This window comes from Lagopus muta, chromosome 2 (genome assembly GCF_023343835.1).
Source record: "Lagopus muta isolate bLagMut1 chromosome 2, bLagMut1 primary, whole genome shotgun sequence".
NCBI lineage: Eukaryota > Metazoa > Chordata > Aves > Galliformes > Phasianidae > Lagopus > Lagopus muta.
The window spans coordinates 105,171,407-105,183,307 of record NC_064434.1 but is presented as its reverse complement, the minus strand read 5'-3'; the positions used below and the strand labels follow the sequence as shown (position 1 = coordinate 105,183,307).

At 58.7% G+C, this 11,901-nt stretch overlaps 1 protein-coding gene across 2 annotated transcripts; it reads left to right on the top strand.

The window, feature by feature from the left end:
* The first annotated feature begins 1,676 nt into the window (after positions 1-1,676).
* SRF (serum response factor) lies at positions 1,677-10,131 on the top strand. Of its 2 annotated transcripts, XM_048935501.1 has the most exons (8): positions 1,677-2,141; positions 2,319-2,585; positions 5,010-5,271; positions 5,564-5,743; positions 6,944-7,063; positions 8,005-8,196; positions 8,588-8,664; positions 8,933-10,131. In XM_048935501.1, exons 1-8 carry the CDS (start codon positions 1,677-1,679, stop codon positions 9,026-9,028), a joined length of 1,659 nt encoding a protein of 552 aa, XP_048791458.1. In that variant the 3' UTR covers positions 9,029-10,131. The 2 variants fall into 2 exon arrangements, with proteins under 2 accessions (XP_048791458.1, XP_048791459.1); XM_048935502.1 differs by lacking the exon at positions 5,564-5,743.
* Positions 10,132-11,901: the final 1,770 nt, after the last annotated feature.

Genomic DNA, 11,901 nt, shown 5'->3' with positions numbered 1-11,901 from the left:
GTTGCCCTCAGCCCCTGCACGCCCAGAGGGCCATGAGCAGTGCCATGGGGCACAGGCCCACCCCACCGCTCACCTGGCTTTCTTCTACTGCCCCGTGGTGCTTGGGTGGGTGCATTAAGGCCCTGTGGGGAACCAATGGGGCCAAATTGCTCAAAGCAGCCTCACCTGGGACCTCCCACTCAGGGGAGTGGCTCAGGAGCTGCACTTAAGCTTAAACCAAGGCTGCTAGGCTTCCTTTGGTCTGCTGTGTAGGTGCTGCTGATTTAGCCTGGCTGCTAGCACGTGTTGTAGCTCTCTTATCCAGCCTGGCTCTGAGCCTATCTCCTGGTGGGTACGCAAGCAGCTGTAGGAGGACTGTGCCCAGCACCTAGCTTACCCTGCTCTTGTCAGGTACTGTGGGACTGCTGTTGAGGGCTTTGCCTGATTTGTGTCTCCCTGTCATTCCCATTTAGAGAAGCCTAGGAGGGGGCTGTTACTGCCACCCCAACCCAGCCTCAGCATAGATGTCTCTGAGCACATCCCTTAGACCAGGCCTGAGGCCTCTGAGGGGCTCACCCTTCAGCCCAAGAGCTCCAGGCCTGAAGAGTGGTGTGAAGGGAACCTCAGCTCTGGTGCATGCGGTGTCTGCACACCCGTGCTGGGCAGGGAACCTGTCTACCACATATGGTACAGAGGAGCAGCCCTTCGTGGGCCACCTGCACCAGGTGTGGCCAGCACTGGGCCCCGGGGCAGGGCAGCCAGGGCATGTGATGGGAAGCATGTGAGCCCCAGCGCCCTGTGGGAGCTATAAATGGCATGTGTGCTCACTGGAGGAGCACGGCTGGGGGGAAGCCAAGGGGGGGTGTTTGTTTCGGCTGCCACATTGCTCCAGAGGAGGCTGTACCCAGAGAAGAGCAGGCGGCTGTGAGGGCTGGGGGTGAGGGCAGAGACCCCTGTGCCACAAGGCCTGCGGGCAGCATGGCAGCACTCTGGCTGGGCTGGGGATGGACTAGATGAGCTCCTACAGCTGTCTGGGTATTCAGCTGGATGGAGACAGTCCTGCATGGAGGCAGCTAGCTCCCATCCCTCCTCCCGAGGTGACAGAGGTGGCTGTACACTGTCCTGCAGACACGATGTTTTGGCACTCCTGTGTGTATGCTCGCGTGGCCTAGAGCCTCCCTGTGCCTCAATGGCTCTCCCTGACTCTGAGCAGAAGAAGGGAAGCGCTCTGCAAAGCGTGTAGCTGGAGGCTCGGCCTGGCTCTGCGGTCCCTCCGAGGACAGTAGCTCCTGGGTACGGGGACAGGGAAGGCGGGCGCGGGGGGCGATGAGTCGCATTCCCCTCCCTCCCGCCCCGCGCAGCCCGCCCCGTCCATGCGGCGCGCGGCCCCTTTAAGAGCGCCGTGCATGTTTCAATCCGCGGCTGACGCGAAAGCGGTCGGAACGTATGCAAATCGGCCGCCGGGCGGCAGCCAATGGGCGGCGGCGCCGGGCTGCCGGCGGCCAATAGCGTGGCGCCTCCCGGCGGGGCGCCGGCTCGCCCCATATAAGGAGCGGCTTCTCCATAAAAGGCAACATTGTATCGCTTTATATGGGGGCGGCGCGGCGCGGCGGGGGCGGCGGAGCGGGGCCGTGAGCGCGGAGCGGGGCCATGGCGGGGCCGGCCTGACCCGGCCCGGCCCGACGCGACCCGCCGCGATGTTGCCGAGCCAGGCCGGGGCCGGGAACGGCGCCGCCGCCGCGCTGGCCCGCGGCGCGGGCCTGGGCCGCTCGCCGGTGCCGCGCGGGGCGAACGGCGGCGGCGGGGCGGCGGCGGGGCCGCCCGGGGCCCGGCTGGAGCGGGAGGCGCTGTACAGCGGTAGCGAGGGCGACTCGGAGTCGGCGGAGGAGGAGGAGCTGGGCGGAGAGCGGCGCGGCCTCAAGCGCGGCCTGGCCGAGGCGGCGGCGGCGGCTGCGGCGGCGGCGGTGGCGGTGCCCGCGGCGGGAGGAGCGGCGGCGGCCACGGCGGCGTTCGGGAGCGGCGGAGCGGGCGGCGGGGCGGTGAGCGGCGCCAAGCCCGGCAAGAAGACGCGGGGCCGGGTGAAGATCAAGATGGAGTTCATCGACAACAAGCTGCGGCGCTACACCACCTTCAGCAAGAGGAAGACCGGCATCATGAAGAAGGTGCGGCCCCGGGGCACCGGGAGCGGCCCGGAAGCGCGGGGCGGGGGGCGGATGCGGGAAAGCGCGGGGCCGGGGGGGGATCGGAGCGGGGCGCGGGGAGGAGGGGGCGCCAGCCCGCCGCAGCATCCCCCGCGGAGGGGTCCCCGCGCGGCCGTGACACCCCGTGCCGCCCCGCAGGCCTACGAGCTGTCGACGCTGACGGGCACCCAGGTGCTGCTGCTGGTGGCCAGCGAGACGGGCCATGTGTACACCTTCGCCACCCGCAAGCTGCAGCCCATGATCACCAGCGAGACGGGCAAGGCACTCATCCAGACGTGCCTCAACTCCCCCGACTCGCCGCCGCGCTCCGACCCCACCACCGACCAGCGCATGAGTGCCACGGGCTTCGAGGAGACCGACCTCACCTACCAGGTGTCAGAGTCGGACAGCAGCGGGGAGACCAAGGTGAGGCCCCGCTGGGGGCTGGGCTCCCTCCTGCACCGCTCGGCCCCCGGCCGCCTCTGGGCGCCGTTATCTCTCCCCGGGCGTCTCCATGCGCTCGCACTCATTGATAAAAATTTGATTCTGCCTCCATGGCCTTATAAGGCCTGGTTTCCCTCGCCAGAGTCCCTGGCAGGGCCCCTCACATTCCTTATAAGCTGCAGCTGTCTCTTGCTTTGGTGCTGTTTTGGAAGGGGGCAGGGAGGACATGGGGAATGGAAACACTTGGCCGGACCGAGTGTTCCTGCTCTCTGCTTGGCGGCCCGCTGCTGGGAAGCCCCGGGGCAGGGCAGCTTCTCGACGGGCTCCAGTGGTTGGGCACACAGATGCTCAGAGATGTGCAGAGACCAAGGGCTGTGCTGCAGCTCCCTGGGTCCAGTTGGGTGCTGTGAGCTCTGCTGTACCCGTTCCAACGGGATGAACAGCAGCATTCTGCTCTTCCACCTAGCTTTGCTCTGTGTATGTATGCCAGCCTTGCCCTGTGGGGGCTACTCAGTGTGCAACAGAACCCAATAAGGGTGCTTGAGAACCCTTTGCTGTTGGTGTAACCTCAAAGACTGAGCACAAACCCAGCTTGGTGCCTTGGGGATCCTTGTGCGTGTTTGCACCACATCATCTCTGGTTGTGGTGCTGCTGTACTTGGGGAAGGGATTTCTGCTCTCCCTCTATGTATATGCTGCTCAGCCCCATAAATACCATTGAGGGGGAAATATTTGCTAGGGATCCCAGAGGAACTGTTGATGGGATAAGGTGCTGTGGGATGGGTGCCCCCGAACCAGGGCTGGGCCCTGGAAGGCTTCCCACTGATGGGAACCCAGCTGCCCCAGGCTGGCGTGACTCCCTTGGGTGCCTGATGGGAGCTCTGCCAGCCCTTCCCAGCAGGCGTGGGGCAGGAAGGGCTGCGCGTGCCACTGACTTGTCCCTGGTGCAGGGCTTGTTCACACAGCGTCCTTTAAGATTTCCGCTGGAAATGCTGCCAGGTGGCCCCAAAGGAAACGTGCTCTTGTGGTGTGGTCACTTTGCAGAGATCTGAACCTGCTTCTCTCTGGTGCCAGCCCAGCTTGGTGCCCTTTGGCTTAGGCTCCAGGCACAGCCCTGCTGATGCTCTGAGAGCTGCTCCCTGTACGGACAGGACCTGCAGGTGTTTGGCTGCAGCAGCAGCGTGAGGAGCCGTGCAGCCAGCAGCAGCTGCGAGGTCCTCCTGCTGTGCTGAGCTCCAGAGCCTGCCCTGGAGCGCAGCTGGGATGGCAGCAGGGTCAGGGGGATGCTGTGCTCTTAGGACAGCTCCAGCCTCCCAGCAGAGCTGTTGTGTGCTGATCTGGGCCATCCACCAGAGGACCCAGTGCCCTGTTTGGAGGGAGATCAGAGTTGGAATAGGAGCTTGGGGTGGAGGAAAGATGGGGCTTTTTGCCTCACCTGGAGTGCAGAGCAGGTAGTGGAGTGCAGAGTGGGATCCCTTCTGTGTAGCACCTGGGCCAGAATGTACAGGATTATCCTAAATCTGTGGTTCATTGGGTACGCTTGCTGAGAGTGGCTCATCGCTTGGCTCCTGCATGCAGACTGGGCTCAGTGGGGTGCTGGGGTGGGTCAGGGTGCCCAGGGGCTCAGGAGCATCCCAGACAGGTGGGAGGAGCGGGCGTCCAACCCAGTTCTCCGTGCTGTCACTGCAACCTAGGAGTGGAAAGTTGGAGATGGCAGGTTGGGGAGGACAGAGTTGGGTGTGTGTGGTCGGAGCCCCTTTGTTTTTCTGTTTGTACTATGGTTTGCCCTCGTGTTTTAAGGGAGTCCTGGGGTGCTCTGTGTGCATCTCTCAGGCTGCCTTTCCCATGCCCCAGAGGATGTAGTGTGGAGATGTTACAGGCCCTTGGGCGTGCAGAGCTGTGTGTGAGGATGAGGGAGCTGGGCTGTTCCAGCTGGAAGTGAGCCCACTGTGCTGTGGCTCACACAGCCAAGTGGGCTTCATGGCCCAGGTGGGAGTGTGCCTGTGGCTCCCACGTTGCGGGGGGCTGTGGCTGAGCTAATGGAAAGTGCCTGCGCTGGGCGCCGCGCCGTGATCACGTGCCTCTTCTAATTTGGACGTGGGGGGACCGCAGTGCCAAGGCAGAGGGGCTCTGCTCTCCTCCCTCGACGGGCCCTGGGGCAGGGCCGAGTGCCCAGGATTGGCTCCCCCCTGTCTAAAATGGGCTGCCTTCCCTTTTTTAGCTGTTCGCAGAGCTGTGAATTCCTGGCTGCTGGCAGCCTGACAAGCCGGGAACAAGGCGCAGCACGTGGGAGCGCTGGGCCCGCCGTGCTGCGGGAGGGCTGCGAGCGTGCCCGTCTTAACCCTTCCTTGGCAGCACGGAGGTACAGCCCGCAGAGCCTGAGCTGTCACCCCTTCTCATTCCCCAGGATGTGCTGAAACCGACCTTCACTGTCACCAACCTGCCAGGGACAACGTCCACCATCCAGACGGCACCTACCACCTCGTCCTCCATGCAGGTCAGCAGCGGCCCCTCGTTCCCCATCACGAATTACCTGGCGCCAGTGTCTGCCAGCATCAGCCCCAGTGCCGTCACCAGTGCCAACGGGACAGTGCTGAAGACTACTGGAGCCAGTGCAGTGACATCCGGGGGCCTCATGCAGATACCCACCGGCTTCACCCTCATGTCAGGTCAGTGCTGCTTGGTGCTGAGCACCGTGTCCATCTGTCTGTTGCTGCACTCGAAACATGTTGAGAATGGGAGACCTGGCTGCAGGTGGAGGCAGGCAGTGGTTGCTGCTTTAGGATGATCATGGCTGGGACGCTTTGCTCAAGCGGTGACAGTTCCTTTAGGGCCCTGCTGCTGGGAATGGTGTGGTAGCAGGGAGCTGAGCAGGGGTACCCCAGGGCAGCACTGAGAAGCCTGGAGGGAGCAAAAAGAGCTGATGCTGATGAAGCCTTTTTTTCTCCCTCCTTTTGGCAGGTGCTTCCCTGTCTCTGGGGACCCCTGCCATTCCTCTCCCTCATTTACAGCCGCACTTGCTGGCTCTTTCCAGCCAGCAGGGCCAGGCGGTCGCGGGTACAGCTGGACAGCTACATCAGGCACAGCACACGGTCTTCCACTTCCCTGCCAGAGCTGGAGGGCAGATCGTGTCGCTGACAGGTCAGCACTTGCTTCTGCTGCGTTCATTTTAGGCTGGGGGGTGAACGGAGGCTCCTGCAGGGTCCCTGTCCTTGCTCAGGGAGCTGACCCCAGCTGGGAGCTGGGGGGAGTGGTGGAACGAGGGAGACTATGGTGCTAAGATACCCTATGGATGTGGTTTTGAGTGCTAGTGTTTGACTCTAAGCAACTGTCATGCTTAGATCTGTAGTTGGCTGCTGAGCCACGGTGCAGAAGATTGGTGATGAAAGAGGCAGAGGTGTTGCTGTGTGGGCATTGTCCTTGGCAGGAATCTCTTATTGTACCAACTGGAGGGCTCTCTGAGTGCTGTGCTAGGGCTGGGGTACCGTCTCCTTGGTACCAGCACTGAGGGCGAGACGGTATTCTTGTGTTGTGCTTGCTTGTTTCCATGCTGCTAAGTCTGATGGCCTCTTACAGCTCCTGCGGGCCCACACAAGGGGACCGTATTTCCCTTCTGGTTTGGAGGAGCTAAGAGAATAATCAGTGATTCTGTGTTTCTGGTGCATTGCGTAGGGAGATACCCAACCTGTGGCTTCTGGTGCAGTGTGTGGGGAGATGCCCGACCTGCAGTTTCTGTCTGGCATCACTTGCTGTTCCCTCTGGAGGCAAAACATGAGCCTGAGGGGGAGCTTCGTGTCCTGCTCATTGTCTGCATAGCCATGCTGAGAGCCGTGTGGTGAGCAGGCTGGCCCAGAGGCTGTGTGGCTGTGCCCGTGCAGCTCTGAGCTGCATGCTGGGGCAGCTGTGCTCTTGTTCCTGTGCAAGGCACTGCAGTGTCTTTGGGGTGGCTGTTCCTGAGTGCCCTGCGGAGAATGATGCTAGGCTCTGGAGGGTGAAGACCCTGCTGGAAGGTGGGCTCTTGCTGTTCTGGTTAACGCCGTGAGCCTGGCTTTGTGGGGCTGCTTGAGCAATGGGCTGTGCTGGGGCCCTCTCCTCCCAGCATCTTCTGTGCTGTGTCCTGGTGGAGCCAGGAATGGTAATGAGAGCCACTGACATCCCTGAACTGTACCTAGATGTTGGACAGAAGCTGCTGTGGCATTTCCTTTTCCCTCCAGTGCCCTGCAGGCCACCTGACCCCTCCTTGGCCCTTGTGTGCCAGCAGTGTGACAGGCCATGTGTGGAGCTGTGCATGGCCAGAGAGGGATGAAGACTGACAGACTGAAGGCTCCCTTCTCTTCCCAGGTGGCACCATGGCTCAGCAAGTCCCTGTCCAGGCGATCCAGGTGCACCAGGCACCGCAGCAAACGTCTCCCTCCAGTGACAGCAGCACTGACCTTACTCAGACCTCTCCCAGTGGAACAGGTAATAGGGACTTTATGATAACTGTGTTCTCTCTTCCTTCCTAACCACTGTTGATACTGACTCACCCCTTATCCTGGCCCAGCATCATTCAGTCCAGCTATCCCAACCAAGCTGACAGTTCCCCAGATTTATTTATCCCTATTATCAGCTCCCATGCTGTGCTGCTTCTAGATAGGTGCTGCTGTGCAGAGTACCTCAGCAGATTTCGGAGCCTCTCTTGGTGCGTTACTTGCTTTTCATAGAATCATTAAGGATGGAGGAGATCCTTAAGGTCTCCAAGTCCAACCATCAAGCCATCCCCACCATGCCTACCAACCAAGTCCCTCAGTGCCACAACCCCACAGCTCTGGGACACCTCCAGGGATGGTGAGCCCATCACTCCTTGGGCAGCTGTGGCACTGTCTCAGTGCTCTTTCAGAGAAGAAATGTTTACTGAGAAACAACCTGAACCTATCCTGGTGCAACTTCAGGTCATCGCCTCTCATCCTTATCCTGCAACAGGGAATTGGGAGCATGTTGCCAGGCTCTCCCTAGTTCTCAGATGGTTTCTTATTGATCCAGCATTGCCCCTTGTACAAGGCATTAGTTTGCATGTTCTTGAGACTTTGTATGTACAGAGGCACCTTTTTTTGTTACCAAAAAAAAAATAAGTGCCTGGATGCAGATTGAACCCAGTTCAACAGCTTAATCAGCTTCATCAGGAAACCTGTGACATGGTTTGAGTTCAGTCCTGGGATACTTGGCTATAAGGCTGCCTTGCCCTCATTTCTCACTGATCAAAACTCTCTTGCTTGTTCCCTGGCTTTCCTGGGAGAACAATGTGGGTACCTCCACATGTCTGCTGCTTGCGTGTGTGGGGGCTGAGGGAGTGTGGCTGAGCAGGTGTGCAAGTGTGGCAGGCTCCTGCAGTGTGGCTCACGTGTCGCTTGTCCTGCTGCCAGTGACCCTCCCAGCGACCATCATGACGTCGTCTGTGCCAACCACCGTGGGTGGCCACATGATGTACCCCAGCCCGCACGCGGTGATGTACGCGCCCACCTCTGGCCTTGCGGATGGTGGACTTGCAGTCCTCAATGCTTTCTCGCAGGCACCCTCAGCAATGCAGGTGTCCCACAGCCAGGTCCAGGATCAGGGTAAGTCTGGGTTGGTGCTTTTCTGGGGGGGCTCTCATTTTTGCATGTGTTTTTTGCTACATATTGATTCCTCGGGGTTTTCTTTTAAGCCATCGTATCTGTCAAAAAGACCCAGCAAGGGTCTGTGCTTTTTAGAACCAGCTCCTCTCCTGCGTAAAGGATTCCTTGAGCCATTTGCTGGGGGGAGAGGATTAAAGTTGCTGGTGTGGGGAGCGTGGAAATGGGGCAGGCAGTGGCAGGTGGGGGGAGCCAGGAAGACTGGAGAAGAAGCGTAGGTGCATGAGGGGCCAAAACAGTATGAAGGCACGCATGCAGGATGTGGATTGAAGGCTTATGCTGGGCTCCCAGCGTCTGGAAAACGATGTCATTTGTGTCATTCCCTCTGTGGCAGGTGGCGTCCCCCAGGTATTCTTGACAGCCCCATCAGGCACCGTTCAGATCCCAGTCTCAGCTGTCCAGCTTCACCAGGTAGGTGCAGAGCAGTGCCTGCAGATGTGGTGGGGGCTGTCACTGTTTTTCCTCTGGGGTGGTGCTGGTCCTGCTCTGCCTGGACATCCTTTATGGGCCTGGGCACTTGAGTAGGACCAGTCCTCAGGTCTCGGAGAGCTGGGGGAGCTATTTGTGCCACCTACATGTGGGCAAGGAGTTCTTGCCCTCTTGGGTGAGGGCTGCTGGCTTGCTGGTGGAAGCAGTCTTAAGGGCATGCTGTCCCTCAGCTCCTCCCTTCTCTCTCTAGATGGCTGTCATTGGGCAGCAGAGCAGCAGCGGCAGCAGCCTGACGGAGCTGCAGGTGGTCAACTTGGACACCTCGCACAACGCCAAGAGTGACTGAGAGGCCTCTGCTGCTGGCCTTGTGCCGTCCCTGGCTTGTCGTGCTGGGGCTGGCAGCAACTCTCGTACAGACTGCACCAGTTATTTATTGTTGCCTTTTCACGTTTCCTTCATCCACACATGCACACACACACGCACCCACCCACACACACAGCATGCAAGGGGCTGCAGGACCCGCCTGGGGAGAAGCTGCGCTGAGGCCGTGCAGGGCTGGGGGCCGTTGGGATGCTCGTCTCTCGCCAGCCAAAGAAGCTTGTCTCTTGAGGGGAGGGTGTGCTCCGTGCTGTACATAAATCCCGGGGGCCTTCCCCAGCTGGAGGCCCTTAGGGGTGCTCACCCTGTCTGTGGGTGTTTGTGTGGGGCTGGGGCCTGGAGCTGTCCTGCAGAGCTGCACAGGCCTCAGCAATGTGCCTTTGTGGGGGGGGGATGGGTCCCAGCTGCGGCAGCTCTCCCTGGCCTCTGCAGGGAGCAAGCGGCCTACTTGGACGTGCATCTCTGGTTGGGTCTGGTGTATGGCCCCAGCCTCCTCACGTGCACTACAGCAAGGCCTCCGCCCTCAGTGCCTCCTTGCTGGGCTGCCTGGTGGGTTGGCAGCTGCAGCACACAGCGGGTGCCCAGCAGTTCAGCAAGGCCCTAGGGGAGAGGGGGGGCTTTGCTGCCAGCTCAGTCCCGTGCTCCCATCTCGGCCCTCGTGCTGCTTGTGGACTCCATATGCCCAAGGGGGGACGTGACTGGATCTTTTCCGCATCCCTCTGCTGCAGCTCCAGCCACCGCTTTCTAAATTTTCTGATGCAAGGTGGAGAAGCAACTCCAGTGCCAAAGGGAAGAGTCCGTGGGGCACTGAGCTGCTGGTGGGCAGCATGCTCCTCCTGGGAGCACCGGGGCTGGAGGAGCCTCAGCAGGGCCACGGGAGAAGGACTGGAGCATGCTTGGTCCTGCATGGGAGCTGCTCCCTGGCCCTGCAGGGAGAGCGAGCGAGCAAGGAGCTGCTGCATCCTTAGGGAGAGGAGCAGCTACTGTAACTTCTTTTTTTAAGTTAAAGACAAAAGAAGCCTTGGGGGGGAAAAAAGAGAAAAAAAAAAAAGAAAAAAAAAAAAAAGAAAATGACTTTATTTTTCTAAGTGTTAAACTCAGTATTTATGTAATACTTTAAGGAATAAAAGTTTGGCTCCTGTACAGTTTTCATGGGGTTTGTACCGGGGGGATGGGAGAGGGGTGGGTGGGTGTGGAGGCAGGAAGGGGCCTTGCTTTTGAGTTTGTATTGTAACCTTGGACATGTTCCCTCCGCATTAGCGTTTAACTGTGCTGTGCTGGGCTGTCCCCAGCCCTCCCTGGGGGATGAGGGGCTGGCAGCAGCCGATCTCCGCTCTCCCTGCCCGTAGTGCAGGTGGCACCTCCTGAACTCCCATCTGAGGGTCTGGGCTGGAGTTTCCCTCTCCACAGCCTCAGCTTGTGCTGTTTTTTAGTGCACAGATGTGGATGAGTTCCTTCCATGACCTGTGCAGAGAGCGTGGGGTGTGCATTAACCGTGACCCAAGGCCGTCATCAGGGCCGTGCTTTGCTCTGCTTTGCTCGTGCTGGCCCTGCGGGGCTGTGATGGCAGTGCTGCTGCTGGGCATCTCCTCCCTGCCTCCCCAAAGGCAACTGCTGGTTAAACGCTAATGGTGTCTTTTATTTAAGTGCAGACTTGTAAGAACACTCGTGTATCAGGGACGAAATGGCATTTATTGTGTGGTGACATTTTTAATTCATTTTACTGGTTTGAGGGTTGTGTGTGTGTGCGTGCGTGCATGTGTGCGGGTGTGTGTGTGTGCATAGGTGTGTGTGGGATTTTTTTTTTCCCCTCCAGTTTCCAGGGTTGTGTTTCTGGAAGGATGTGGAAGTAATCACAGTACTATGTACAGAGCTTTCTTTTGTATGGAAAAAAAAAATAAATTACTCTTTCAATAAATGTTATCATTTTGTGCACAGAGCTGGTGTCTTGTCTGTGCTTTGCAGGTGGAGAAGCTTTCGTCAATTGATAGGGATGAGATGGGGCAGAAATCAAAGGAAGAAGGGCATGTGGTGACCATCAGTGGTGCAGGGACAGCGGTGTCCTCGCTCTTAGTGCAACAGCTGTGTTTCCATGGCAGAGCATTAGCAGCACCTCATGCGTGTGCCAATAAGCACAATGATGTTGCAGGTGCAGCACGTGCATGGAATGTCAGCTGCTGAGAACAGAAATAGGGGTGGTTGTGCATGTGCTGCCAGTCTTCATGGTGTTTTGTGGCAGTTAGGAACAATGTTTTCCCTTGATCAGTGCAAATATTCTGTACTTATCTCTATGGGAGATGAAGGGACTCATAAAGGCAAATTGCCTCTTCAGTTTCACGAGTACCAGGGGTAGGAATGAGATTGGGCACATCCACATAGTTGCTTCAGGATCAAATAAGAAAGCAAATTCTCAGCAGTTTAGCCTTTAATTTAATGTCAGGTAGGGCAGGGAGGTGATTGTTCTCCTCTGCTCTGCCCTCATAAAGCCCCACTTGGAGCACTGTGTCCAGGCCTGAACTCCCTGGCACAAGAAGGATGTGGAGCTGTTGGAGTGGGTCCAGAGCATGGCACAAAGATGCTCAGAGGGCTGAAGCACCTCTCCTATGTAGAAAGGCTGAGGGAGGTGGGCTTGTTCAGCCTGGAGAAGACAAGGCTGTGGGGAGACCTCATTGCAGCCTTCCTGTACTTGAGATCTTATAAATAGGAGGGAGAGCACCTTCTCATATGGTCTGATAGTGATAGGACAACGGAAAATAGCTTTAAAGAGGGGAGATTGAGGTTAGGTGTTAGGAGGTAATTGTTTACTCAGAGGCAGTGAGATGATGGAACAAATTTCCTGGA

Coding starts and splice junctions, on each gene's coding strand:
- SRF (XM_048935501.1), top strand. CDS start 1,677: ATGTTGCCGAGCCAGGCCGGGGCCGGGAACGGCGCCGCCGCCGCGCTG. Junction 5,272..5,563: donor CGGCTTCACCCTCATGTCAG/GTCAGTGCTGCT, acceptor TCCTTTTGGCAG/GTGCTTCCCTGTCTCTGGGG. Junction 5,744..6,943: donor GCAGATCGTGTCGCTGACAG/GTCAGCACTTGC, acceptor TTCTCTTCCCAG/GTGGCACCATGGCTCAGCAA.